Source organism: Salvia hispanica, chromosome 3 (genome assembly GCF_023119035.1).
Source record: "Salvia hispanica cultivar TCC Black 2014 chromosome 3, UniMelb_Shisp_WGS_1.0, whole genome shotgun sequence".
In the NCBI taxonomy this organism is placed as follows: Eukaryota; Viridiplantae; Streptophyta; class Magnoliopsida; order Lamiales; family Lamiaceae; genus Salvia; species Salvia hispanica.
In genome coordinates, this window is record NC_062967.1 from 39317283 (window position 1) to 39342282 (window position 25000).

General features: G+C 35.5%; 6 protein-coding genes across 10 annotated transcripts in view; 2 read left to right on the plus strand and 4 right to left on the minus strand.

The window, feature by feature from the left end:
* Window positions 1-2831, minus strand: part of LOC125216924 — a 3436-nt gene extending 605 nt beyond the window's left edge. Inside the window, exons 1-7 of the mRNA XM_048118711.1 lie at window positions 2713-2831; window positions 2494-2623; window positions 1676-1754; window positions 1360-1602; window positions 1158-1284; window positions 732-1016; window positions 549-656 (exon numbers count right to left, since the gene is read on the minus strand). Coding sequence (XP_047974668.1) covers window positions 549-656; window positions 732-1016; window positions 1158-1284; window positions 1360-1598 — 759 coding nt within the window. The 5' untranslated portion in view covers window positions 1599-1602; window positions 1676-1754; window positions 2494-2623; window positions 2713-2831. The remainder of the gene's footprint in view (window positions 1-548; window positions 657-731; window positions 1017-1157; window positions 1285-1359; window positions 1603-1675; window positions 1755-2493; window positions 2624-2712) is intronic.
* LOC125210135 lies at window positions 1611-5218 on the minus strand. Its single transcript, XM_048109709.1, has 6 exons — window positions 4424-5218; window positions 4247-4368; window positions 4069-4168; window positions 3352-3984; window positions 2079-2132; window positions 1611-1754 (listed from the first exon to the last, which is right to left on the minus strand). The coding sequence occupies exons 1-6, from the start codon at window positions 5216-5218 to the stop codon at window positions 1611-1613; spliced, it is 1848 nt and encodes a 615-aa protein (XP_047965666.1).
* Window positions 5219-9691: 4473 nt separating this feature from the next.
* Window positions 9692-14212, plus strand: LOC125215613 (MLO-like protein 2). Of its 4 annotated transcripts, none has more exons than XM_048117082.1 (14): window positions 9692-10053; window positions 10179-10236; window positions 10338-10489; window positions 10641-10757; window positions 10882-10945; window positions 11040-11110; window positions 11299-11373; window positions 12984-13078; window positions 13144-13193; window positions 13262-13302; window positions 13384-13524; window positions 13608-13631; window positions 13726-13793; window positions 13869-14212. In XM_048117082.1, the coding sequence occupies exons 1-14, from the start codon at window positions 9916-9918 to the stop codon at window positions 14083-14085; spliced, it is 1311 nt and encodes a 436-aa protein (XP_047973039.1). In that variant the 5' UTR covers window positions 9692-9915; the 3' UTR covers window positions 14086-14212. The 4 variants fall into 4 exon arrangements, with proteins under 4 accessions (XP_047973039.1, XP_047973036.1, XP_047973037.1 ...); XM_048117079.1 differs by having other exon boundaries at window positions 9719-10053; window positions 13596-13631; XM_048117080.1 differs by having other exon boundaries at window positions 9719-10053; window positions 10882-10939; window positions 13596-13631.
* Window positions 14213-14779: 567 nt separating this feature from the next.
* Window positions 14780-17378, minus strand: LOC125215615 (putative tRNA (cytidine(34)-2'-O)-methyltransferase). The gene is made up of 7 exons (XM_048117086.1): window positions 17197-17378; window positions 17033-17130; window positions 16156-16224; window positions 16013-16071; window positions 15674-15734; window positions 15529-15582; window positions 14780-15221 (listed from the first exon to the last, which is right to left on the minus strand). Exons 1-7 carry the CDS (start codon window positions 17321-17323, stop codon window positions 14946-14948), a joined length of 744 nt encoding a protein of 247 aa, XP_047973043.1. The 5' UTR covers window positions 17324-17378; the 3' UTR covers window positions 14780-14945.
* Window positions 17379-20351: 2973 nt separating this feature from the next.
* On the minus strand, window positions 20352-22927 carry LOC125215614 (rhomboid-like protein 19). Of its 2 annotated transcripts, none has more exons than XM_048117085.1 (8): window positions 22820-22927; window positions 22567-22691; window positions 21790-21803; window positions 21489-21621; window positions 21308-21413; window positions 21011-21213; window positions 20800-20931; window positions 20352-20603 (listed from the first exon to the last, which is right to left on the minus strand). In XM_048117085.1, exons 1-8 carry the CDS (start codon window positions 22841-22843, stop codon window positions 20513-20515), a joined length of 828 nt encoding a protein of 275 aa, XP_047973042.1. In that variant the 5' UTR covers window positions 22844-22927; the 3' UTR covers window positions 20352-20512. The 2 variants fall into 2 exon arrangements, with proteins under 2 accessions (XP_047973042.1, XP_047973041.1); XM_048117084.1 differs by having other exon boundaries at window positions 21489-21655; window positions 21743-21803.
* Window positions 22928-23060: 133 nt separating this feature from the next.
* Window positions 23061-25000, plus strand: part of LOC125215612 (3-oxoacyl-[acyl-carrier-protein] synthase, mitochondrial) — a 4485-nt gene continuing 2545 nt past the window's right edge. The window contains exons 1-6 of the mRNA XM_048117078.1: window positions 23061-23099; window positions 23329-23502; window positions 24027-24256; window positions 24477-24584; window positions 24662-24733; window positions 24943-25000. Of these exons, the coding sequence (XP_047973035.1) occupies window positions 23382-23502; window positions 24027-24256; window positions 24477-24584; window positions 24662-24733; window positions 24943-25000 (589 nt within the window). The 5' untranslated portion in view covers window positions 23061-23099; window positions 23329-23381. The remainder of the gene's footprint in view (window positions 23100-23328; window positions 23503-24026; window positions 24257-24476; window positions 24585-24661; window positions 24734-24942) is intronic.

Here is a 25000-nt window from a genome sequence, read left to right on the forward strand (position 1 = left end):
CCAGAAAAATAGCATCGTAATCTGGATCAATCCCTTCCTCACGCAACTCATCAGCCCTTGCCAAAACTCTCCTCTTCAAACAAAGATGATCTCATGAGCCAAACAGGTTTTATAAGCCAAACAGGTTTTATAATATCAATAAAATTCACTGAAGCTTAATAAAAATCTACAATCAGTAATCTACAATTTCAAATGACAAAACAAATCTCATGAGAATCCTATTTACAAAGAAGTCAGGCATCAACTGAATGACAAAACAAATTCACTGAAGCTTAATAAAAATCTACAATCAATAATCTACAATTTCAAATGACAAAACAAATCTCATGAGAATCCTATTTACAAAGAAGTCAGGCACCAACTAAATGACAAAACAAATTCACTGAAGCTTAATAAAAATCTACAATCAGTAATCTACAATTTCAAATGACAAAACAAATTCACTGGAGCTTAATAAAACTCAAGCAAGTCAGGCATCAACTGAATTCTATCTACAAAGAAGTAAAATTTCAATAGATCAACTGAATATCAACATGAAAGGAAATTACCTCAATTTCTTTGGCTTCTTGTGAACATAACTCGTGTGAGTCCTTTAGCCTATGAGTCTTGAGAAACAGGTCCCAAAAATGAGGGAGCTTTCCCTGGTTCTCTTTAGCCTATAAACAATTTTAATAAAAATTTAACAGTAATTAAAAATGTAAACAATTGAAACTGGAAAATACAATTCTTACCATTTTTTTGGCTGTCACATCAAATGCAACACAACCATTAGCATGTGTGGGAAGAGCCTTCTCTTTTCCCTGTCTGCGATTGTTGGAACATCTTTTGGAAGCCTTTATAGCATCAGCCGTATTCCATGCTTTAACATATTCATTCCACACGACCTCTGGGAAGTAGATTGGTTTCTGATTCTTCTTTTTCATTTTGCTGATGTAGTCGCCATACCTAGCTCTGCATTTTTTATTAAATGCATCTAACACGAGAGTTTGATCATACTTCTCGACGTTAGCATATTTCTGCACAAATAATAAAAGAAAAAGAGTGTTAGAACAACATATCAAATAAATAAATAAAAGAAAAGAAGTGTGTTCTAATGACAGTCAATGTAAATTCTAAAGACTATCCAATCAATGATGATAAATAAAGATGCATATTACCTTGAACTCCAGCCAATAAACACCAATGTGGTGCTTCTTAAGACTTTTCTGAAAGAAGGCGTCTGGGAGAACAATCTTATGGAAAACATCTCGACATATATTTGCTACATCTTTGGAAGGGGTCAGCCTGCACATCAATCAATGTATAGTTAGTAACTTTGAAAAAAATATAAAAATTCTGTTAACATATTCATCTTCTTACACTCCATTCTCTAAATCTATAAATTTTCTTCCGTATCGATCGGGGAGATCAGGTTGATCTTCATCCCCTTCTTCTTCCCTTTCTTCCCCTTCTTCTTCCCCTTCTTCTTCTGGTGACACTTCTGCGTCAAAAAGTGTGAAGAGATTCTCTATCTCAGGAGGAACGTCCTCTAGATCCTTAAGAGGAGTGCCACGGGATGAGGCTCCTCTACGTCGTCCGGTAATTCCTCCTCTAGGCATTTAACTATAAGTTCAAGCATAAACATAAGTTATGCAGATTTCTATAGCTGAGCAAATGATGTTACATTTTTTCTTACATGAGATGGGGGTGATTGGAGCCTGATACAAGTAAAACACATCCTGCAGCGACGGATCAGCTACAATTCTACCACAAACCTACGTCCAACAACAAAAAGATATATTAATACATATGAAACATTATGCAAATACACCAATATCCAAATAGAAACATAAAACATAGCTTAATCTTCACAAAATGAAAGCTATCAAAGAGGAATACATGTAATAAACCCTATCTGTTACAGGGATCTTCCTTTATACATTTTAAATTCAGTTCAGAAAACAGAGATAGCATAATTACAATCATATACTACTATCATTGATTAGGTGAAGTGTTTTCATCTCGAAATAGGTTTATCTCTCCAGGAATCAGATGGACAAAGTAGAGAAATCCAGAAAATACACATTAAACACAAGTACATCAAAATCCCTTGCTTTCTCACTCACTTCTACCATGTAAGGATGGAAAACCCCCTGAATTCAGTATATCACAAAGTTTCCGCCAGAATACACTAATTGAGTTCCAAACAAGTCAGCTTCAAATTTCAATACCTCGCAAATTTATCATTCCAAATTTTATATATATGAGCTCGAATTCAGAGAAACCTCATTACAAATACACAACAAAGAGTAGACTGATATGAGAAGAAAAACAAAGAGTAGACTAATAAAATTTTATAAGCTCTCCATTCATAGAAAATAGTTTATATGCATCAGATGTTCCACATATAAATTCATTCTTCCATCTGATCTCGAAGAAAAAAGCAAATCAAAGTATTGCAACTTGCAGTTTGTTGAACAGAGGTTAGGCGACACAGAGGAAGAAGATCAGTACCTAGGTCTCCAATGGCAGAGAGGAAGAGGCGGTAGCAGGCGGATTGAAGTGGTCGAGCGACAGAGGAAGAAGTGGCGGTAGCTGCGCAGCGACGGCGGAGAGGAAGAGGGGTAGAAATCACGGACTCGCGCTTCAAAATCAAAAAATTAAACAGAATTAAGAGATTTTGGCAACTTGTGGATCTACCAAATCGAAAATCAATTCAAAAATCAAACAAACCGGAATCTACCAAATCAAAATCAAAGACGAAAATCAAAAATCACTTGAATTAGGGGTTTTTGGCAACTATGCGAGAATGGAGAAAAAGAAGGAAATTGAATGGAGATGAAGATGAGTAGCGGAAGGGTTTTGTGAAATTGGAAATTGCAAATTAACTCTAAATTGGAAGTTAATGCGGAAGGGTTCGATTAAAATGGCAAATTAACACTAAATTAACTTTAAATTAACTCTAACAGCATTTCCAATAAAGATGGCAAAATCGTATACATTTTCAATTTTTTTGGAGAAGCTTATCAATGAATGATGTGAATTTCAAAACAAAATCGGAAATTGCAAAACATTAATAAGAAAAAGTTAATGAAGCCATTATTAGTGAAAAGTGAGATTTATATCAAAGTTTCAATATTATTTAATTCAATGAAATTTAAAAAGAAAAGCACTAAATGAAGCCAACCTGGATGGAAAATTTCATTCATCATCATCGTCCTCGTCCTCGTCTTCTTCTTCTTCTTCTTCTTCTTCTTCTTCTTCTTCTTCTTCTTCTTCTTCTTCTTCTTCTTCTTCTTCTTCTTCTTCTTCTTCTTCTTCTTCTTCTTCTTCTTCTTCTTCTTCTTCTTCTTCTTCTTCTTCTTCTTCGACCTCTCTCAAAATTGGAATCATTGTGCCGCTAGAATCACAACGTGCAGGGTCTATGAATCGCTCATCATCAGAAATTTCATGAACTTCCACTTCATCTTCTTGAAAAGCCGCATCTTCTTCTGCTTCTTTCATAGTGGTGTAACTAGAATCAAATTTCTTTGCTTGAACTTTGAGCACTGCTCGCCAATTTACCTTATCTTTTTTCTTGCTCGGAAAAGGTACAAAGTAAACTTGAGATGCTTGTTTGGCTAAGACGAAGGGATCATATTTCGGGTACTCCTTCAGTGTATTCACTTCTACAATTTTGTACTTCGGATGAACAATCGTACCACCACGTGGATGCGGAGTCGGATCAAACCATCCACAATTGAACAAAACAACTTTCTTAATCGGTCTTGCACGATATTCTACCTCCACAACTTCTTTCAAAATTCCATAGAAGTCATCCTCCTCATAATTGTAATTCGATCCTCTGATACATACCCCACTATTGACGGTGGATTTACTCTTCCCATAAGAGTATGTGTGGAATTTATATCCATTGACTATACAAACATTATAGCTTGTGACCTCGGTCAACGGTCCTTGTGACAGATAGTACAAATGACTATCACGAGGCAAGTTGTTTTGGCCCTGTATACCAAAAACTTGGTGAATAAATTACAATTTTTTGACAATTAAAAACATATAAAACTAAATATTATAAAAAAAACTTACATATTCATTGAACCATAATGCATAGTGATCTTCTAATTGTTGCTCTATCTGCGGCAAAGTTATTCCAGGATACGACTCGCGCAATTGCTCGATGAACATACTGCATTATTAAAAGAAATCAATAATTAAGTAACAAATATTTAATTCAATAATCGATTATTAATGAAATCAAACTTACTGCTCAAATTCCTTCGCTTCTTGAGTATTAAGCAATATGTAAGTATGCGCTGCTTTGTACTCGGCTTCTAACAAGAATCGTGTCCGTTCCTTCCCAACACATCTGGTATCATATGTGAAAATCTGAAGCATACAACTTATGTTTCTTCATATCAATGCATCTTGATAAGTTAGAAACATAACCATCTGGGAATTTCAAAATGTTAAGCCACTTGAGCAATAAATTCATACTTTCTTTGTCAAGCGTGAAATTAGCCTTATGATATTTCCCGCCATATGGCCAAAGTTCAGGTCGTATACCAAGCTCTTGCAAATCTCTTCTTGCATTGGCATTGTCCTTCGTCTTGCCTTCTACATTCATGATGGTATTGAAGATATTGTCGAAAACATTCTTCTCTATGTGCATGACATCCAGGTTGTGACGAATCACATTTGTCTTCCAATACGGAAGATCCCAAAATATGCTTCGTTTATTCCATCCAAAAATCTTGCTCAACTCAGAGTTTATTTCCGCACCTTCATCAAATACTCTCTTGAATTCAAATTGTTCCAGATGATCAAGTATTTGTTCTCCATTTAAGAATGGAGGAGGACCAGAATGCTCGGTTATGTTCTTTCTAAAGTTCTTTTTGTCTCTGCGGAATCGATGATTTATGTTGAGAAACCTCCTGTGGCAATCAAACCAAGTGGTTTTCCGTCCATGTTTCAAGGAGAAAGCTTGTGAGTCCTCCATACAATATGGACACGCACGGTGTCCAGATGTGCTCCACCCTGACAACATTGAATACGCAGGGAAGTCACTGATAGTCCACATCAACGCTGCGTGTAGCTGAAAGTTCTGTTTTCTTGATATATCATATGCAGGGATTCCTTCGGTCCATAAATCGTTAAGCTCTGCGATCAAGGGTTGTAGAAACACATCAATATTCTGCTTGGGATTCTTCGGACCGGGCACAATCACAGTGAGAAACATGTATGGATTTTTCATGCACATCCACGGAGGCAAATTGTATGGAGTTAAAATCACCGGCCATACTGAGTACTGTGAACCAGATTGACCAAATGGCTGAAATCCATCTGTGCTAAGTGCTAACCTGACATTTCTTGATTCAGAAGCAAATAGGGGATGCGTCTTGTCAAATGTTTTCCATGCTGCAGAATCCGCTGGATGACGCATCTCCCCTGAAGTCTGGGCGTGCTCTGCGTGCCATCGCATTGATTGAGCTGTAACTTCAGATGCATACATCCACTCATAATAATTCCGAGTAAACCCCTTCTTCACAAGATGCTCCTTCACCGTGTCCGTATGAAAATATTTGTTATTATCACAGCGTTTACATGGACATCTAATTTTCGAGCCATCCATTTTAGAAGGGTGTTGAATAGCAAAATTTATAAACTCATCTAATCCATCAATAAAATCCTGATTAAATTCTCCAGTGGAAAATTTTCTCTTATACATCCACTCTCTTCCCGGAATAATATTCATTTTCAATAGTCCTATCATACAAAAAAAAATCAAATCAAATAAAATAAAATAACATTTCAAATTATTTATGGAAGCATTTTTTCTCCACGTTTTTTGTTTGATTTTTCCTAATACTTCTTGGGATCTAAATCGTTTTCCCATTAATGAATTGTAAATCTAATTGAGATTTTATACAAGAGCCAAGTAGAGCCACTCAATTATCCAATATCCTTTCTTTCTAAGCCACTAAATATATTATCCAGAGAGTCTAAGACTTTTGCAAGTAATTAATTACACATTTTATCAGTATTTTTATTTGGAAGAAAATGGCTAAGTAGATGAAACTTGATAGTTACTATAACAAAATGTTAATTCTAAATGTTGAGCCCGAGATTAGGTTATCACTATATGGCCCTAATTCCAACTTCTACAATAGCTAATGATGGAGTATTAATTCAGTTATTCCAATATTTGTTTTAATTTTTAGCATTTCTCACCTTGAACAAAAATAATAAATTATTTAAATCATAGAATTAGAAGAGCAAATAAAAAATAAAAATCGTACCTTGTAATAATAGGAAAATGGCAAGCTTATCCAACCACGAGCAAAGAAACACGTTCAAATCGAAAAAATCGCTAGGAAGAAGGAAGAAAAGAGAAGAAAGAAGAAATGAGAATGAGAAAGAATGAGAGATGCAGCAGGTACAATCTGGATTAGATCTAATATTTGCGAGCACCATGAAGTGTGCTAGCAAATTTGCGAGCACATTTGCGAGCACTACAAACTGTGCTAGCAAACAGCAACCAAATTTGCAAGCACAATTAGTTTACACGCATTTTGTCGGTGTTTGCTACCAAACATGCTTTTGCTAGCACCGTGTGCTCGCAAAATAGCAAGCATAATTGGTTTGCTCGCAAAAGTTGTCGCAAATTTATTTGCAACCATCTATTTTGCATTTTGGTCGCTGATTTGGTCGAAATTCTACCAGATTTTGCAAGCACATGATGTGCTTGCAAATTTGTGCTTGCAAACTAGCGTTTTTTTTGTAGTGCGATATTCCTGTTATAAATTTGAGGAAGCAAAAAGTTTTGTTGGGTTTTTATGATAAGTAACGAATCTACAATATATTTCCCACAATATACAAAAATTACATGTTATGCATGCGAGCAAAATAGTTAAATAAACATTTAAGTAGAAAACAAAAACAAAATGATTGTATAATATCATGATTTATAATAGGGGGCTGAATTTATATCTTCTCACAAACCATGAGAAACAGAAACAATTGATTCATCCCTTATTTGTTAAGGAACATTTTTTATAAATTGCCGGAAAATGTTCCTTCAATACTATTGCTCCTCATGGAAAAGAATAACGATTAATGGTTTAAGAAATTAAAAAATAAAAATGTAATAAGATAAGAAACAACACCCATACCATTCGGCCTTGGAAAATACATTCCACGGAAATGACATTTGTTTTGTCTCCATATTTAGTCATTTCAAAAATACTTACAAACCAGACCCTGATAACTGATATAGTATTGCTAGATTTTAGATCCTGAAGAAACGTAAATTTCATGGCTTCAATTTTTTTTTCTCTAGGAATATCACAATGTTTGGAACATAATAATCATACAAAAAATGCATGCAATAGACTAATATGAATATATAACTATTGGTAAAAAGTGACATAACCATAAGATAATTTTTTTTTCATTCGGCAGAGAATTCGTAATGCAATAGGAGAAGGTGAGAAAGTAAATTATATGCTACCCAATTATACATATTTATAGATAAAAAGTGTACATTGAAATTGATGCAATTATAACATGATTGCATCCTATAATTTAATTTACGTTGAAAATTGATTTGAATGAGTACTTATTAACTTCTATGATACAGCAATAGTGAATGTCATTTTTATTGCCATTTAAATTCAATTTATGTTTTTATATTGTATGAATGTAACTGCCAATCATAAATTTAGATAATTGTAGGATGAGTCTAACGATTTCACCATTACCATTGATTCATGACACTCAAATTACTAATTAAATATTGACCGTTTTTAATGCATGCTATTAACGGACATTTTTCTTTCATGACGGTTACAAAACATGGTTTTCTTTTAATCACCGCTCAAAACTATAAATATCCAAAATCACACCCACAATTTATAAATATTTAAAAATGACCCAAAACTCGTCTTTTATAAACAACAATCCAAAGAATAATATATTGGTAAATTGTATATAAAGAGTAATTTTTCTAACATAAATAATTAATTGTAAATAAATTACGAGGACTGTACTTAGATGTTAGTATTTTCCTAGTAGAGGTTTATCATGTATTGTGGGCCGGTATAGCTAGAGAACTCGATGAATATCTCGAGTTTAAATGATATTTTGTCATAATCCATTCGATTCCTTTTCACACTCATAATTAAATACTCATTTCCTTTCAAAATAATTGGGACATTTCTTTTGGACACGAGATTTAAGAAATTAATGTATTAAAAGTTAAAGAGGAAAAAATAATAAGGTTTTTGCCCGAAAAACAAATGACTTTACTACATTAGGACAACTTAAAAAAGGAATACGACTCAACTACGTTAGGACGGAGGTAGTATGTAGTACTACAATTTAGAAAAACTTAATTAATTATATGTTGGCTAAGTTAATCAATGCAAGAAGCAAAATTATAATATTAATGGCTAACTTAATAAAAATTAAGTATAATGTTAATGACCAATTGGCGCTAGTTGATCGTTAAAATTATATATTAATGACTAATTATAAATATGTGTAAAAAATGAATTGATCGTTAAAATTGAAAAATTCCATCACTTTTTGGATTAGCATATATGGATCAAGTTAAGGTTTAGATCAAAAGCCATAAAATATAATATGTTGATCTAAAATCATATATAACGTTTTTTTGGTTTAATAGTATAAAAATGGACTATAGTGGAGTATCATAAATTTAAATAATTGTACTGTGTAATAAAGGTGTTTATTACGTGACATAAGTAACTAATTAGTAAAATGCTCGTATTATATAACATGAATTTCATTTTAATTAGCTTAGAGCATTAATTTGGTTTATATATAACATGAATTGCAAGAAGTAGTAATTGTTAATATAGGTAAAGTAGGCAATTTATATATATGTGTGCGTACCATTTGTAAGATTTTTAATATCATGATGCTTACATTACACGCAAAACGTTCCAAACTTTGAGACTCAGAAAATTCTTCGACGTATAAAAAAATTTGCCAAGTCATAATAAAGTATACAAAAGTCGAAGTCGAAAGCTCAGAAAGTGATGTTTTATATTTAACCTTTGTATTAGGGAACATAATCTAAATATCTAGAAAAAATAAGTGTGAAATCAAATTCTGAGGATCCAACAAATAACGCATGGTTTAGCCTTTATGTAGGCATTTCCTCCGTTCCAATTCTTTTTTTTAAAAAATGTTCATGTCAAAAATTAGAAGGCGAGCTATAAATAAAGATGAAAATAAAATTTAAAAACAAAAACTAAATGAATTTTAAGAATTTAAATAGGTGCTGTGATGTGCCAAATAGTATGATGCCTCAGTTGGCAATTCCTATAGAATTTAAAAACAAAGAAGATATAGTCATCATTTAACCATTTAAAACCAATGATGATTAGTGGAGTAGTAATTTATTAGAATGATGCCTAAAATCAACGCATCGTCGTACATACATCTAACTCAAAGTGAACCTTCAACCAAATTTATTTCACGCTCCAATTGAGACTTGTCTCAACTGGGCGAAGGGTGGTTGAGGAGGCATCAGAGCTGGGCTCCCAACGACACCAACTCTCACCGTTTTCGACACAAATTTTGTTTCTCGAATCCATTATTTAATGTTTGTGGTATAGTATAAAAAACTGAGGTAACATGTGAATAATCGAGGTATGATATGATCCATGGTTTATTATTGTCTACCAATTATGTCTTTTACTAGTAATTTTTAGCAATTTCAATAACCTAAACTATTTTTCGAGGATAGCATTAAATTAGTCTCTATCCGTCTTATCTTGACTCTCATAAAATGACAATTTGATCTCTTAACTGGTTGAGTCTTCCTCCCTCTGTAGTATATAAACCAAGATCTCCCACAAAATATCTTATACATCTAAGTCTCCTACGACTTGAGAGATACTATTAAATATGTCTACTATAACCTCGTATGTGGAGCCTAGGTATAAGTCATTGGAGTCGACGGCAACATGTGCGGTCACCATAGTTTGCTTCGCGTTGGTTGCGATCTCCATCCGCATTGAACACCTCATTCATCCCGCTGAATTGGTAAATTTAATTTTGTGCGACACGCTCGACCTGAAGTTAGTTATCACACATCACTTAATCATAATATCGATATTGATAATAGTGACGATTTTGATAATGGATATGCTCTATTGATTTGACTACAGTGGTTAAAGAAAATGAGAAGTTTACTGATATGTGAAGCTCTAGAGAAGATCAAAGCAGGTAAGTTTGTCTCTAAAATATCACTAGTTGTTGCTTGATTTTAGTATCTAAACTAATTATTTGAACATTTGTGCTAAATAATTTTTTTTTCACTTTTTTAGAGCTTATGTTGCTTGGGTTCATATCGTTACTACTGACAATGACACAAGACAAACTTTCTTATATTTGTGTCCCAAAGAGTGTTGCAAATTCTTGGCATCCTTGTAGGAAGACACATAAGAGAAAATTTTACTATGATCCATGTCGCGCTAAGGTAACCTTTTAATTGTACTACATTCGTCCTTAAAAAATAAGTATCAACAACTGTACATTAAAATTCATATTATTTCCAAAGTTTCTATTTTTAAAGGACGAGAGGTCGTACTGTTTATTATACTGTAGTAGGTTGTGTACAACTATTGCAGGGTAATGAACAACTCGTTTCAAAAGATGGTGTCCACGAGCTCCGTATCCTCATTTTTGTACTCGCACTTGTTCGTGTAGTCTATTGTGTTGTCACTCACGCCTTCGGAAAACTAAAGGTAATTAACATTCACCGAAAATTTTAATACTCCCTCTGTCGACCAAAATTAGTCTATTGAAGTAGACTAATTAATAACTGGGTCTCACTATTTTTTAATTAGTGGAAAATTTATTTTGAATTAGATGAGGCAGTGGAAAGCATGGGAGGATGAAACAAAGACGGTTGATGAGTACCGATACTGTAATAGTTAGTATTAAGAAAATACTAAATTAATTTGTGAAATAATAATTATTGGTGTTACGTAATTTTAATTTAGTATTTTAATATATTGTTGGTGTAGATCCGAAGAGAGTGAGATTTGCAAAGGAGACCTCGTTTGGACGTAGCCGCTCGCCTCTTCTTCTCTGGATAGTAAGATTTTCCATTTTTAATTTGCTATATTATTATTATTTGTTCACTAAACATAAATATTTCTAGTAAATAAACATTGATTACCATACTGCACTATCCTGATTATTTTGAACTTGTATGTTGATTACCTTGTAACACATTATATTGATTATTCTGTAAATCCACAATCAACTCTCCATTTTTGGCAGGTGTGTTTCTTCAGGCAGTTCTACCCAGCAGTTGCAAAAGTGGACTACTTAGCACTTAGACATGACTTTGCAAAAGTAAGCTACGTTATTAGACTAAGATGCTACATTATTACACTATAATGTTATATTGTTTTACTAAAATAGTACTCCATCCGTCCCATATTTGGAGTCACATTTAGTTATGGCACGGGTTTTAAGGAAATGGTGGAGTGTGTAATAAATGAAGTGAGATGGTGGAGTGTGTAATAAATGAAGTTGGTTGAAGGTAGGGATGTCAATTCAACCCGAAACCCGTAGGCCGGCCCGAACAACCCGGTAATATGAGTGGGTTAGGGCTGTAATTTTATTACCCGAATATAAAACGGGCTAAACGGGTTGGCCCGAATGGGTTGGTGATTAAACGGGTTGGCCCGAACGGGTTGCGGGTCGGCCCGATGGGTTGTGAGTTTTAATTATAAAATATTAAGTTTTAAGGGTTTTTTTATATTTTTGAATCTCCAATCTTCATTCTACACAATCATTAGTCTTATTCAATTTTCATTCTAAACTTTTCTACTAGATCACACAATATTAGCTTTCAAGTTCCATCTCAATTCATTATTGCATCGTCCCATCATCTGCCACTAGTGTCTTACCACCACCAAAACCAATCAAGACAAAATTAAGGACTAACCCATCAAAATCTTAATATATTTATCATTTTAATAATGATTCATGTAAGATATGATTTTTAATTTTCATAAAGAATTAGTTACGAACAATATCATAATAATGACACGAACACAAGCTTTAATTTATATTGTAGTTGATCGAGATGAAAGGCTTCTTTTCAAGTACTCCCTCTGTCCCCCATTAGAAAAGTCACATTTGACCGGGCACAGGTTTTAAGAAATGTAAAGAAAAGTTGATTGAAAAAGTTAGTGGAATGTGGGACCCACTTTTTTATATTGGTTTTATAATAAAATGTGAGTGAAGTGAGTTAGTGGAATATGGGACCTACTACCATTTATGGTAAAAATGAAGTGTGACTCTTAATTGGGGACGGACCGAAATGGAAAAGTGTGACTCTTAATCGGGGACGGAGGGAGTATTATAGAAGAAAACTATGAAAAATTTGAAGATTTTATATGATTCTAAACTAAAAGAAAAAAGTATCTAAATTTAAAATTATTTTATAGAAGAAAATTTTGATACAAGAGATTATTTTCGAAAACTTTTAGGCCCGAATAGCTCGATGGGTTAGCCCAAAACCCGACGGGTTAGGGTTAGGGTTGAAAATTTATGACCCGAAAAATTCATAACCCGAATGGCCCGCACCCAAATAGCCCGGCGATCCGAGTGGGCTGGCCCGAACCCGAACGGGTTAGCCCGATTGACATCCCTAGTTGAAGGTGTGTCCCTTTTTTACTTTTTGGTTTTTTATTTTTATTTTGGTTTATTTTAATGTAGATAATGACATTTTGATGTAATTTTGATGAACAATGGGATAAAATTGTATGATCAAATATGGAAAATTCTAAATGTGACTCTAAAACTGAGACGGACTTTTATGGCAAAATGTGACTCCAAAACTGGGACGGAGGAAGTACTACATTATTAGACGACACGTGATATTAATTTAACTGTTAGATCACAAGATCCAATGGACTAACAAGTGTTTTGTTTTTCAACTATCCGAAATTTAGGAACATGTATCGCCTCAAGTCAAGGAATCATTCGATTTCCAAAAATACATCAACAGAGCACTTGAAGAAGATTTCAAAGTCATTGTGGGAATAAGGTTAGAAAGAACCAAAAAGTTCTTCTTTTTCTAGCAACATTTTCAACTGATTCTTATTTTTGCAGTCCTGCATCATGGTTCGGTGTTGTCTTGTTACTCCTCACCAACACCAATGGTTAGTTGGTCCACTTTTTCCTCTTCATTTTTTCTAGGCTAATCAGAGTTCATATTTCTCGTAAACAGGGTGGTACTCGTACTTTTGGCTGCCATTCATCTCGCTAATTGTGAGTTAAACACGCATCAACATGTAATTAACATCTCTGTTTCTTACGGATCAAGAATCTCTAACATGATGAAATTATCAGATAATACTGTTAGTAGGAGCGAAATTGCAAGTGATCATCACAAAATTCCAAGGCAACCTTTTAGTTCGTCCCACCAAAGATCTTTTCTGGTTTTGTCGCCCTCAACTTCTCCTTTTCCTCATCCGCTTTGTTCTTTTTGAGGTATTTCTTGTTCATAACCAGCTATTTTGATTCATTATATGGTTTATGTTTCTTGATTTATTCTTTTGCAGAATGCATTTCAGATTGCTCTACTGGCTTGGAGTTGGGTGAGTTGTTGAACTGTTCAAACAAACAATATTTATGTTATTTCCAACATTTATTCACAAAAAATAATAAAACTGTGTTCATTTTTTTTTTCAGTATAAATTTGGATATGCATCTTGCTTCCATGAGAATCTTGAGGATTTGATCATACCTAGTGTGATGGGGTACATGTTTCTTTCATTACAAAATGTCTTGATTCATCAAGAAATACTAATGTTGTGCTTCTTTTGTTTTGGCAGTGTCGTGATACAAGTTTTGTGCAGCTATGTCACACTTCCTCTCTACTCTTTAGTCACTCAGATGGGATCAAATATGAATCCAGTCATTTTCAGCGATGACGTGGCATTGGGGTGGCCGCCAGTCAACGGAGAGTCGAACACGGAGATGCATGGTGGCGGGAGAAGACAGACGGCCTCTCCCTACCACCGTGAGAAAAAAAGAGACTTCAGTTATTGAGATGGAAAGGGATGTTTGATAACTCCCGGTCCTTAATCAATTAAATTGGTTGTCAACATTATGATTTTTGTTGAATTGGTCTTAAACAGTATACTATCAACTAAGCAAAAATAGACCAATTTTGAAATAACAAGTTTTAATACGGAATTGATTAAGTAAGACATATAGCAAAAATAATTAAATTATTGTTAGTAGAGAATGAGACTAACATTTTTAAAGAAAAAAAGTTTTCTTATTTAGAATTTGTCAAATTTAAGGAACGTTCCACAATGGTAAAACTATTCTATGGACGGAGGGGAGAGAGTATATACCACGAATTTCGTTGGCATTTAAATTAGGTAGATCCACGATGCTTACAAGCAAACCACCATCTCATTTTCTCAACATCATCTGTACTCTAATTAGTATTTCTGGAAATCATATCAACCCTATGCATGGGTCTCTACATGAGCTCGCAATGAAGTGTGCACCCCACATTAATCTCCGGCCAGCTGCATTGCCGCAAATTTTGTATCTATAATACGTATGTATCGTGTTCAGATGAGAGTTGGGATATACATGAAATGTGTAACACATCTTTATACGAACTTAAATATGCAATAAAATCTACAATATGCTGCTTCATTAAGTAATTGGGAGAATAGTGTTTATTTGCAGCCAGAATTTGGGCAATAAAGAGAGAGTAGAAAGTAGATTAGCTTGTAAAATAAGAGTTTGGCACCGACTCTTCAACGCATCTCAAATAATGGAACATACATCATACAAGAACCAAAGTAATTATAGCTCAAATACCTATTCTAACAAGATTGTACACTCCAAAAATGACTAAGAAGAAGAAAAATTGAAAAACTTCAAAGAAGTTAAGCAAACATGTCTTCAGTTAAAAACAAAGTCTCCGCCAGACAAGGTTCGGATGGATTGTGAAACTGCTCGTAGTTGAGCTGTCTACAAGCTTCATACAGAGCAATGCCAACACTCACAGATAGGTTCAGACACCTCACATAGGTTTCAATCATAGGAATTCGTACAGTGCCACCCCCCAATGGCTCACTCGTGCAATCATCCAGCGCTTCAGCAGGCAACCCACTAGTCTCTGATCCAAATACAAGCCAGTCGCCTTTCCTATAGGTGAATTCCTTCATAAGGAAAATTAGAGGTTAATACAACAGTAACTGATTAATTGTCAAGAAGCAAAAGGCAGAACTGTGGATGAGGTTTTGATGGAGGGTCGAAGGAAGAGATGCCTGCAATGTCAAGTTGGTCTTAAATGAGTCCAAAATAGTGCAAGCGTGCTTGGAGTGTACATGACTAGGGCTAGAAAAAATGGGTCAGGTGGCAGCTACTGGAACGTGGGCATGGACAAAGTGAGAGTACCTAACTATTTTGAGAGTGAATATGCCTCAATGCTCAAACAGAAAAAGCAAATAATGTATGAAAACTTACTGAGTGGATATTTGTCCCTCGCTTTGTAAATGCTAGTAACCTCTTTTCGCCTTCCTAAATAATCAAGAAGGCATCTTATGCTTTTAGTAGAAAAAGTAACACGCAGACTTTCTATTAGTTCATTTCATTTAAAAGAATGACAAACCTGTTTCTTGAAGTACTCCCGAAATTCTGGCCATGAACTATGCACCTTCACAACTACATATCTAAGTGGAGAGTTAAAAACTTTCAAGTACTATTAGTCACAGACATAAGAAACTCAAGAACTTAAAAATTGGAAAGGGCTTTGTTGATGCAATTATGACCAGCTCAAGCTCAATGATCGAAATTATTAATTGAGGATGAAAAACTCACATCTGGGGAAAGTGTTCTCTATAAATTTGAAAATGCACACCTATTCCCTTCATACTAAATTCAACCATCTTTAAAATTACTTGAACTGCTCGATACATGACAAACATCAGCAGAAATTAGCAAAGGATACGGCCAGTAATCAAGCCCTGCACGCTTTAACTTTACATCATCAACCTGAAATCCCAGTGGCTGAAACGAACGGGAAAGAGTGAAGAACTAAACTAACTAGGACAACCAAGTAGGTAGATATTGCAGTTTGTTACAAGTACTTACCTCAATTAAGTGCAGTTTGACAGCTGAAGCAGCACATGTTCGAGCTATGGACCCTGTGTTTCCAGGAATCTGTCAAGGACAAGACCAATCCAAAATGAGACCTCAGCCGTTCAAGTTGCCTCCAGTTCAGATGTAAACATCAATTTCAGATTTCAGATGATCTATAAAAAATGCACGTTAACAAGATATATCTACCAAGAACTTGCCATGAAATATTACATGGCCAAGACGAGAAGACCTGTAAATTCCAGCAAACATATTTGGTGTATCATCTAATGAAATGCTAAATTATGAAACCAAAGCATAACATCTATACCAGATTACCATCTTAACTGCACCTAAAGTCTATCATTTCTCTCTTTGATAAGTAAACAGGACCTGTAAGCAGATAGATACAATGGCACCAGCGGCAGAGACACACATGGAGATGATGGGGCAGTTGCCCTACCTCAAACTTAATTTATCTATACCCTAGTTCTATTACAAAATTACCTAAAGTTGCCCCACCAAATTTTTAACGAGTAGGAGTAAAAATACAGAAATATATTTCAAAATAAATAAAAGAATTATAACTTGTTCCTTTCATTCCATATGTGTTGTGAGAGAATAAAGAACAGTGAGTGAGAAAAAAGAGTAAAATCAACTTCATATTCTCAAACTTACCTATCTCTTTTTGTGTTCTCTTCTTAAATCTAATACCACTATTCAAAATCTTCAACCAAGTAAGCAGTTGGAATTGATTATATATTCAAAACAAACAAGCATTAGCTGCTAATGCTAAAAGCTGCTTGGGAATTATGGAAGTTTCTCCCTGTAGAACAGTCAGCTCAATCAATTAATGCCATATTAAGCACAAGAGCAGAGATAAATAAAAGACCTGCGGCGACATTAGCACCACTTGAAGAAATTCCTTCTTCGACGAAACACTGGGTGGCGCCACCGCAGCACCGCAGCCATGAGCTCGACACCTTTGAGCTGCAATTGAAGGATTAGGGCACAGAGGCAGGAATTGCAGAATCGAAATAGGATGAGGTTAATTACACGAGGTCACGTAGCGCAGACTGAGAGAGGAAACGCGACGGAAAGGGAGAGGAGGCGGAGCTTTGGAAGAGAGGCGGAGGAGGTGAAGAGATGATGAGGTTAGGGCCCTGAGGCCCGTTGCATCCATTCTGCAACAAGATATTGGCGGCCCGTTTCCGAATTATCCGAATATACGTTGGACCTGTTCACAAATTGTATTTCTGTACCCCTGGAGTTTTTTATTTTATTTTATTTAATATTTCGAAATATTAAATCAACTTAAGTTTGCATACTTTTCATTTTGGGTTATTTCTGGCCTTATTTATATGTTTATAATTGATGTTTCTTTGCCGTTTTTGTAATTATCCAAAAGATTTTAATCAATGTTTATGTGCTCATTTTTATAAGTGATTTTTTAACAGTATGCTTTATAATGAATAAAAATTTAATATTATATAAATTTATGAAAGAAATATAAGATCATCCCTGTCTGTACTCTTATTTAAGAGTGTTTTACACTCCTTAGGTAAGAGCACGACACTCACATTCGTGCTCTTCCGCAAGGACAAGCTCAAGGGTCCCACCATTCTATTATTCAATTTAAATACTTCAATTACTAAAAACATTTCTACAATATAAAAATACATTAAAAAATAAAAATTACATAATTAAAATCCTAAAAAATTAAAATTACATAATTATAATCCTAACAAATAAAAGTATATGATTAAAATTCTAGAAAATAAAAAAATACATAATTAAATTCATAAAATTAAAAAGACCCACTTCTCGTTGCCGGATTTAGCCCAAATGTGTTTGATTAGGTCTTTTTATAGCTCAATGTGGGTTCTTGTATTGCGCATTGTGTGTCTTGTTTCGATCTTCTCGTTCACCATCGTATGCACACCTCGGCGTGGGGGAGACCTCGCGGTTGAGCTTCCGGGTTCATCCTCGTCGTAAAAGTTAGCCACCATCGGTCCTTCGTCAGCTATAATCATGTTGTGCAAGATAATACACGTGTACATGATGACGACGATATTCTTGAAGTACCACAGCCGAGACGGGGCCTTCATAATGTTGAATCGGCCTTGAAGGACCCCAAAAGCTCTTTCGACATCTTTCCGAGCAGACTCTTGACGCTGCGCAAAAAAGAATCCATCTCGGGTCTTGCGGATTGTTGAACGTCTTCACGAAAGTCGACCACCTTGGGTAGATACCATTGGCGAGATAGTAACCCATGTGGTATGCATTTCCGTTGACGGTGAAGTCAATTGCCGGTGCTACACCATTCAAAACATCATCGAAGAGTGGTGAAGAATAGAGCACGTTCAAGTCGTTGTTGGATCCGGCACCACTGAAATATGCATGCCAAGTCCATAGGCGGTAGTCGGCGACCGCTTCAAGGATAAGCGTTGGGTCGCCGCCTTTATGGCTGCTTAAGTATTGCCCCCTCCAAGCAGTCGGACAATTCTTCCACTTCCAATGCATGCAGGCAATGCTGCCTAGCATACCGGGAAAACCGTGGACTGTTTCGTGAAGATGAAGCAACCGTTGACAATCTTCGGTGGTGGGTGCCCGAAGGAATTCCTCGCCGAAAGCAAAACGAAGATGCAAATACTCATCGAAGAGGTCAGCCATTTGCCCAGTAGCAAGTTGTCGGATGGCACAAGTACACTTTTGCAACGCCGAGAGACTTTGCCGACCGGTTGTGTCTACACCTGATTGAAAGTATTCAACACGGACGGACAATGTATTGACAATACGCATAAACAACCTTTTTGACATGCGAAAACGACGCCCGGAAGTAATCTTCTGGAAACCGCGGCTGGTCGGAAAAATAGTCGGCAACGAGCCTTTCGTTGGCTCCCTCCCGATCAGCACGGATGTAGCGGCGGCGTGTTGATCTAGTTGGTCGAGGAGGAGGGGCGGGGGTATTGGCGGCGATATAGGCTTCGTAGGCGGCACGATATTGTTCCTGGTATTCTTGTTCTTCGCGCTACGCTTCCGCAATGAGATCGCTGAAATCCATTTTTGAATTTTTTAGAGAAAGTTTGAGTGAGATAGGAAGATGTAGATGATTAGTATGAAAAAATATGAATGAGAGATAATTTGATGTGAAAAGTGGATGATGAATGTGTGTATTTATAGATGATTTTGGAATTAAAAAAATTAAAAAGTTCCAAAAAAACGTCCATAAACGTCCATATATGTATATATATATATATGTATTTAATTTTTTATATTAATTTTGAATTAAAAAAAAGATAAAATCAAATTTGCCAACGACACGCATGGCGCCACGTAAGGCTGCTCTGCGGCACGGACGTGCTCTTATTTAAGAGCAGCGCCGTGCCGCTGACACGGACGGACAAGGTGCCGCTGCGGGTGCTCTAATGTGTTGTGCATTGCACTAGTGAGAGAAATAACATAAATGTTATATAATTACTATAAAATCATGTCATAACTGATGAAATTCAAAAAGGTTTTTTCATATGACTTTTTATTTATAATTTCCATATAATGGTATTGTTTCTAATTTTATTTAATTAATTTATAATATTAAATCAATGTTTCAAAATATTTTAGTTCGTGCATAGCACAGGTATGATACTGGAGTAGTTTATTTAAATAATGCTACAGTATTTTCAAACAATCTATTTCTCCGAGGAAAAGGGTAAATAGAGAGGTAAAGAGAAATAACTACCATATTTACCTCTTTTTCATAAAATTTAATGCTCCAAGAGAAAGATTATTTGAGGAGGTATTATACCTTCTTTTATTTTAAGAAGGTATTATTACCTCTTCCTGATAGAAAATGTAGTCTTTTACTTTGTAAGAAGGTCTAATAGCTTTTTTGAGAAGGTAAATGAAAAATAAGTACTAGAGTAATAAAATTCACTTTTCACCTTCCAACTTATCAAATTATGTCAACTAAATATTATGTTGGAATTGTCCTTGGAATTTTCCATTGGTAATTCTAATTTTTAGTCGGTAAATAGTTTTATCGGCAGAATCTTCCGTCGGTAAAACAATTTTAGCTCTTGACTACGGAAATTCCGTCGTTAATTCATTAAATTCATCGGTGACACCGTTTTCCGTCGGTAATTCAACTTTTTTTTATTCGTTATTACATGAGCTAAGGGTTTTATACACTTCATTCATATTTTCAATAATTGTAATGCTAATCAATAAGTAACTACCTTCTATAAATGAATTAACATAATGCAAAATAGTGAGGATCATGATCAAGGAATGCAAAAACTAGCCCTTGCATAAGTAAACTAGAAAAAGATTCAAAACTAGGAAATCAGTTTGTTCATATGGATTTCTTGAGTTCCTACACATTTCCTACCTCCCTTTTAGCCTGTTCTGCCTTGAGCCTCTCAGCAGCCAACAACCTTTCTTCAAGCGCACGGGCGCCTCGTTCCCTACCAATTTCAGCATCAAAACAGAACATGTAAACAACCTTGAACATTCTCTTATTCTAATCGTGTGACTCACACAATGCATATTCTTGAAACTCAAGTCATGGACTCACACGAGAAAAGCAAATATTCGTGAACATGCTTGTAGATGACAACAGGATCGTTAAGAAACCTTCTAACGAGCGTGGAGTGGGATTACCTTCTCCTTGATGCCTCAAGAGACTCTGGACCAGGCAATGCGGTGTCTACAAAACTGTGGTCTTGAGAGGGTTCGAGTCTCCTTCCACAAAGCATCCGTTCAAAAATTTTTGCAGCGGGATCAATCAACGGTCTGCATTTAAATTCAAATTATGTTTTGAATGAATAACCATTATTGAACCAGCAGATACAAAGGGAAGTGAAGGTACTACCTTAAAAATACGGGGAAGAATGTGGAGAAAGCAAAGTCATCACTCGGATCACCTTTCATGTTCGTCTCTGGTTTCCTTTGCCAGTATCTAAGGTAAGTCCAACCCATGTAGGTTCCACATATCAAGGTAGGAAGGTATGCTGCTGTTTCTGTCACTAAAAAACTTACAGCAACAGCAAACAAGATTACCAGGGACGGAAGCCACTGCAAGAGCGGAGTGTTAAGGAGCCATTAGACTTAAACGGGCACCAGAGTCAAATACTCGGCCAAGAAAACTACTGAAGAGTGAAGTTCGTACTTTTGCTTTAATCTTTAAGAAAGACAACTCTTGATCAGGTACTATTTGTTTGATGCCAACTAAAAGCCCGGATAAGATCCCTTGGAATCCTGAAATAGGTTTGTAACTGCAAAAGGGATATCAGGGAAAGGTGGAGCATTATACGTTCATGAGAAATGTTGCCCGTGCACCACTTACTTACAGGTATATTTCCTCCCTCGTAAAGTAGTACATGGAAATAGCAGCAGTGAAAATGCAAAATGATGTTAGGAGGTTAACTACAAAGATGAACTTCAAAAATTCCCTCGCCCCCCATATCGGTTCAAGCATCCTCCCTACAAAAAGAAGACCGACTATGTTGATAACCACCTGCAAAATATTAACAATCTTTCGGTAAACCAGAGAAGAAACCCTAAGAAAGGGGACAACAATAAGGTAAAATATATGATTAAATACCCCATAAATTGTTTGTTCGACAAATCCAGCTGTAATGAGATTCCAACCAAAAGGAATAGTCCTACATTATCAAAAGGGCAGCAAGTTTGTCAGAGCTTTTGAGTTTTTATTTCTTTCGTAAACATTTAACGAAGCTCGAGGATACAATTATCCTTAATAGTTTAGCCTCCCCCTTAATAGAAAGTTTTATCAGTAGAAGCAATCTACAGTGATTGGATTTACCACATTGACATATCATACTCGGAAACTCTTAAACTGAATCGTCCTGAAATTAATCTACATATTGCTCACAATCTGCCCCTAAGCAGAAGAAATTTCTTGTATTCACACCTTATGATTCCTGTTCTTAGGAGAGACTTAAGTATTCCCATCAAAATCCATATTTATAACAGATCTTTTATAATCCTAATGACCATCAGTAACACCTTAATTCATCCCCCAATTATCCATCTAGTGCAACTTACTCCCACATCCTAATTGGCACCCCACCCTCAACTCTCTAGAGTTAGTCCTTATCATATATCCGATTTGGCCTATGGACGAATATGCAAGCACGCATTTAATGCTTGTTTGAATAATAGCAACTATGTTTCCACTACTTCATGCCAAGAAAAGTTGGGATAATCAGAAATAAAAAGATGTCATTTTGATGAGAGTAAAAAACTAAAAAGAAACAAAAGCAACCAAACAAACCCCAAATCATACTCAAAGAAATTCAAGAAAACCACCATAACACACCCTCAAAGCCATATAGACGGAGCTCAAAAAATTGAAACAATAAATAATCACAAAAAAAAAGAGATGAAAGAGCAAAATTAGAGTACTTGGCAGGGATGAGAGCAAGATAAGAAACAGCAGTAGGAATCTGCACAACAATGTGGCCACCTATTAATACCACTGCTAGCCCCTTGCATAGCTTTGTGAATCCAGGGTTGATGTTCATTGCTCCCTATTTAAACCCACCAAAAAAATAACCTTTTTAATTCTGGAAAATGACCAATTTAATATTGCTAAACATGGAGATTGTATATATATATATATATATATATATTGAAGAATTTGGAAATGATTGCTTACTCCTAAGAGCTGTGAAGCGCTCATGGTTCTGAAACAGGAAATTAATAGTTCAATGAACCATGCTGAGAAATGATGGAGAAGAATTCACGATTTGGCCTTAGATTTTGGAATTCATATTCCATAATGCGAAATATTAAATATTTGGGGTAAATATGAATTTCCACATTTTAAAAGGATAACTATGCAAATAACAAGCTATATAAAAGCCGATAACCGAATATGAGTTTGAATAATTTCATTGAGTGCTCAATTTCCATTTGCATACAAAAGATTAGAATAGGTAACAATCTCAATCTTCTTAATCCAATACATTCCTCACATTTTTAAAGTATATTAATTTCGAGTAATAATTGTCAGTCTGATATGTTCTGCATTTGAGTTGGCATATTACCTGTTCGATTAAATTCCCCAAAGAGATTAACAATACGATTCTTGGATACTTCAGTCATGTTAGAGTATTATCGCGATGTGGGTTGTCGTTGATAAAGTTTTCCTTTTTTACATGAAAGGCGTCCCAGAAAGTTGAATAAGTTGGATTTCAAGAAAAAAATTGGAAGCAGCAATGGCTAAGAGCCACCATAGTAAGAGAATCTTGGCACCACTAATCCGCGTCAGCCGTCTGTTCTCTACTGTTCCCTTTGATCCTCCACCCCTTTCAACGCCTCGTCGAGTTGTTGTGACAGGTAATTCCCATAAATGAGATCTAAAAATTGTATCTTGGAGGGAAATAGTGTGTTCCAACTAGGTAGGGGGAGGTTTTGCTGGGAAGTAGATTTAGTGCTTTCGAGTATTTGAACGGTGGGGAATGGTTTTGTTATGGAATGTGTTCTTTGTGCCATATTGGTTAGTTAAAATATTTGGAGCTAGTATGGAATGCAACAATATTTGTATGGTCTTTATTTCTGAATGAGGATATGATGCAGATCAAAGTATTGCTTCCAAGATAATATGTTTGCATCTCGAAAAGGTCATGACTGCAACTAAGTTACTATTCGATTGGCACTAACATGAAGAAATATTTTAGTCCAACTATGTGCACATGACATAATTATTTTTGTAAATTCTAGTGTGTATGAAATATTAACTATTAGTGCTCTCCATAATACTCAGTATTGTTTTGGTTGACAGCTGGCTTCTTATTGAATTTCTGATGCTACCTTAATGCTAAAGTACACTATCCCTTGTCATGTACTCATACTGTGATTAGGTCTAGGGATGGTAACTCCTTTAGGCTGCGGGGTGGAAACCACCTGGAAGCTTTTAATAGACGGGGATTGTGGTATTAGGGCTGTAACGGTTGAAGATCTAAAGATGAATGGTTTTGATAGTGAGACACAACAACAAACCTTTGATCAATTGACATCAAAAGTTGCTGGAGTTGTACACTCTGGGTCCAACCCAGGTGAATTTCATGAGGATCTATGGCTTAACTCTAAGGTAAAACTCGTTGGTGGTTGATTTGGTCTATTTGTACTGGTGAATCGTCCATATAGGTATTACAACAGAAGTTTCAGTTTTTGGTTTTAGTTTAGGGAAAAAAAAAAGTTCTATGATGAGAAAAAGCAAACAAGTTTGGGCTGCATTCACATTGCCTTTGTTTCATGAGCTGGACCTAAAAATCTTGATTTATAAGATTTTTACGTTTTAATCTCCTCAGGATCATAGGTCGATTGCTAGGTTTATAGGCTATGCATTATGTGCTGCCGATGAGGCTCTAAGAGATGCAAATTATATCCCCACCGAGCAAGATGAGAAGGAATGCACGGTACTTTATCATTACTGATGAAGAATTGTGTCTGAGTTCTATTTGTGACTTCTCATTTCTGACTTTAAGATTCTCAGGGAGTCTCCATAGGCGCAGGAACTGGTAGCATTAGTGACATATTGGATGCTTCAAGAATGATTTGTGAGAAGGTTAGTTGGCTGCTTTCTCTGTATGCTATTTTTGTTTGCTGATTAGTGGTAAAAAAAATCTTCGCAGTTTGAAAGTTCCAAATGTATCCCCAATTGCAATCATGCAAGATCTTCCAGCATTATGTCATTCTGATTGAGATAAATAAAAATATTTTGCGGTACTTATTCCTAAAATGATTTTTTCGTCAAACTTCTTTTTCTGAGTGCAGAAACTGCGCCGGCTTAGTCCATTTTTCATTCCAAGGATACTAATAAACATGGCTTCTG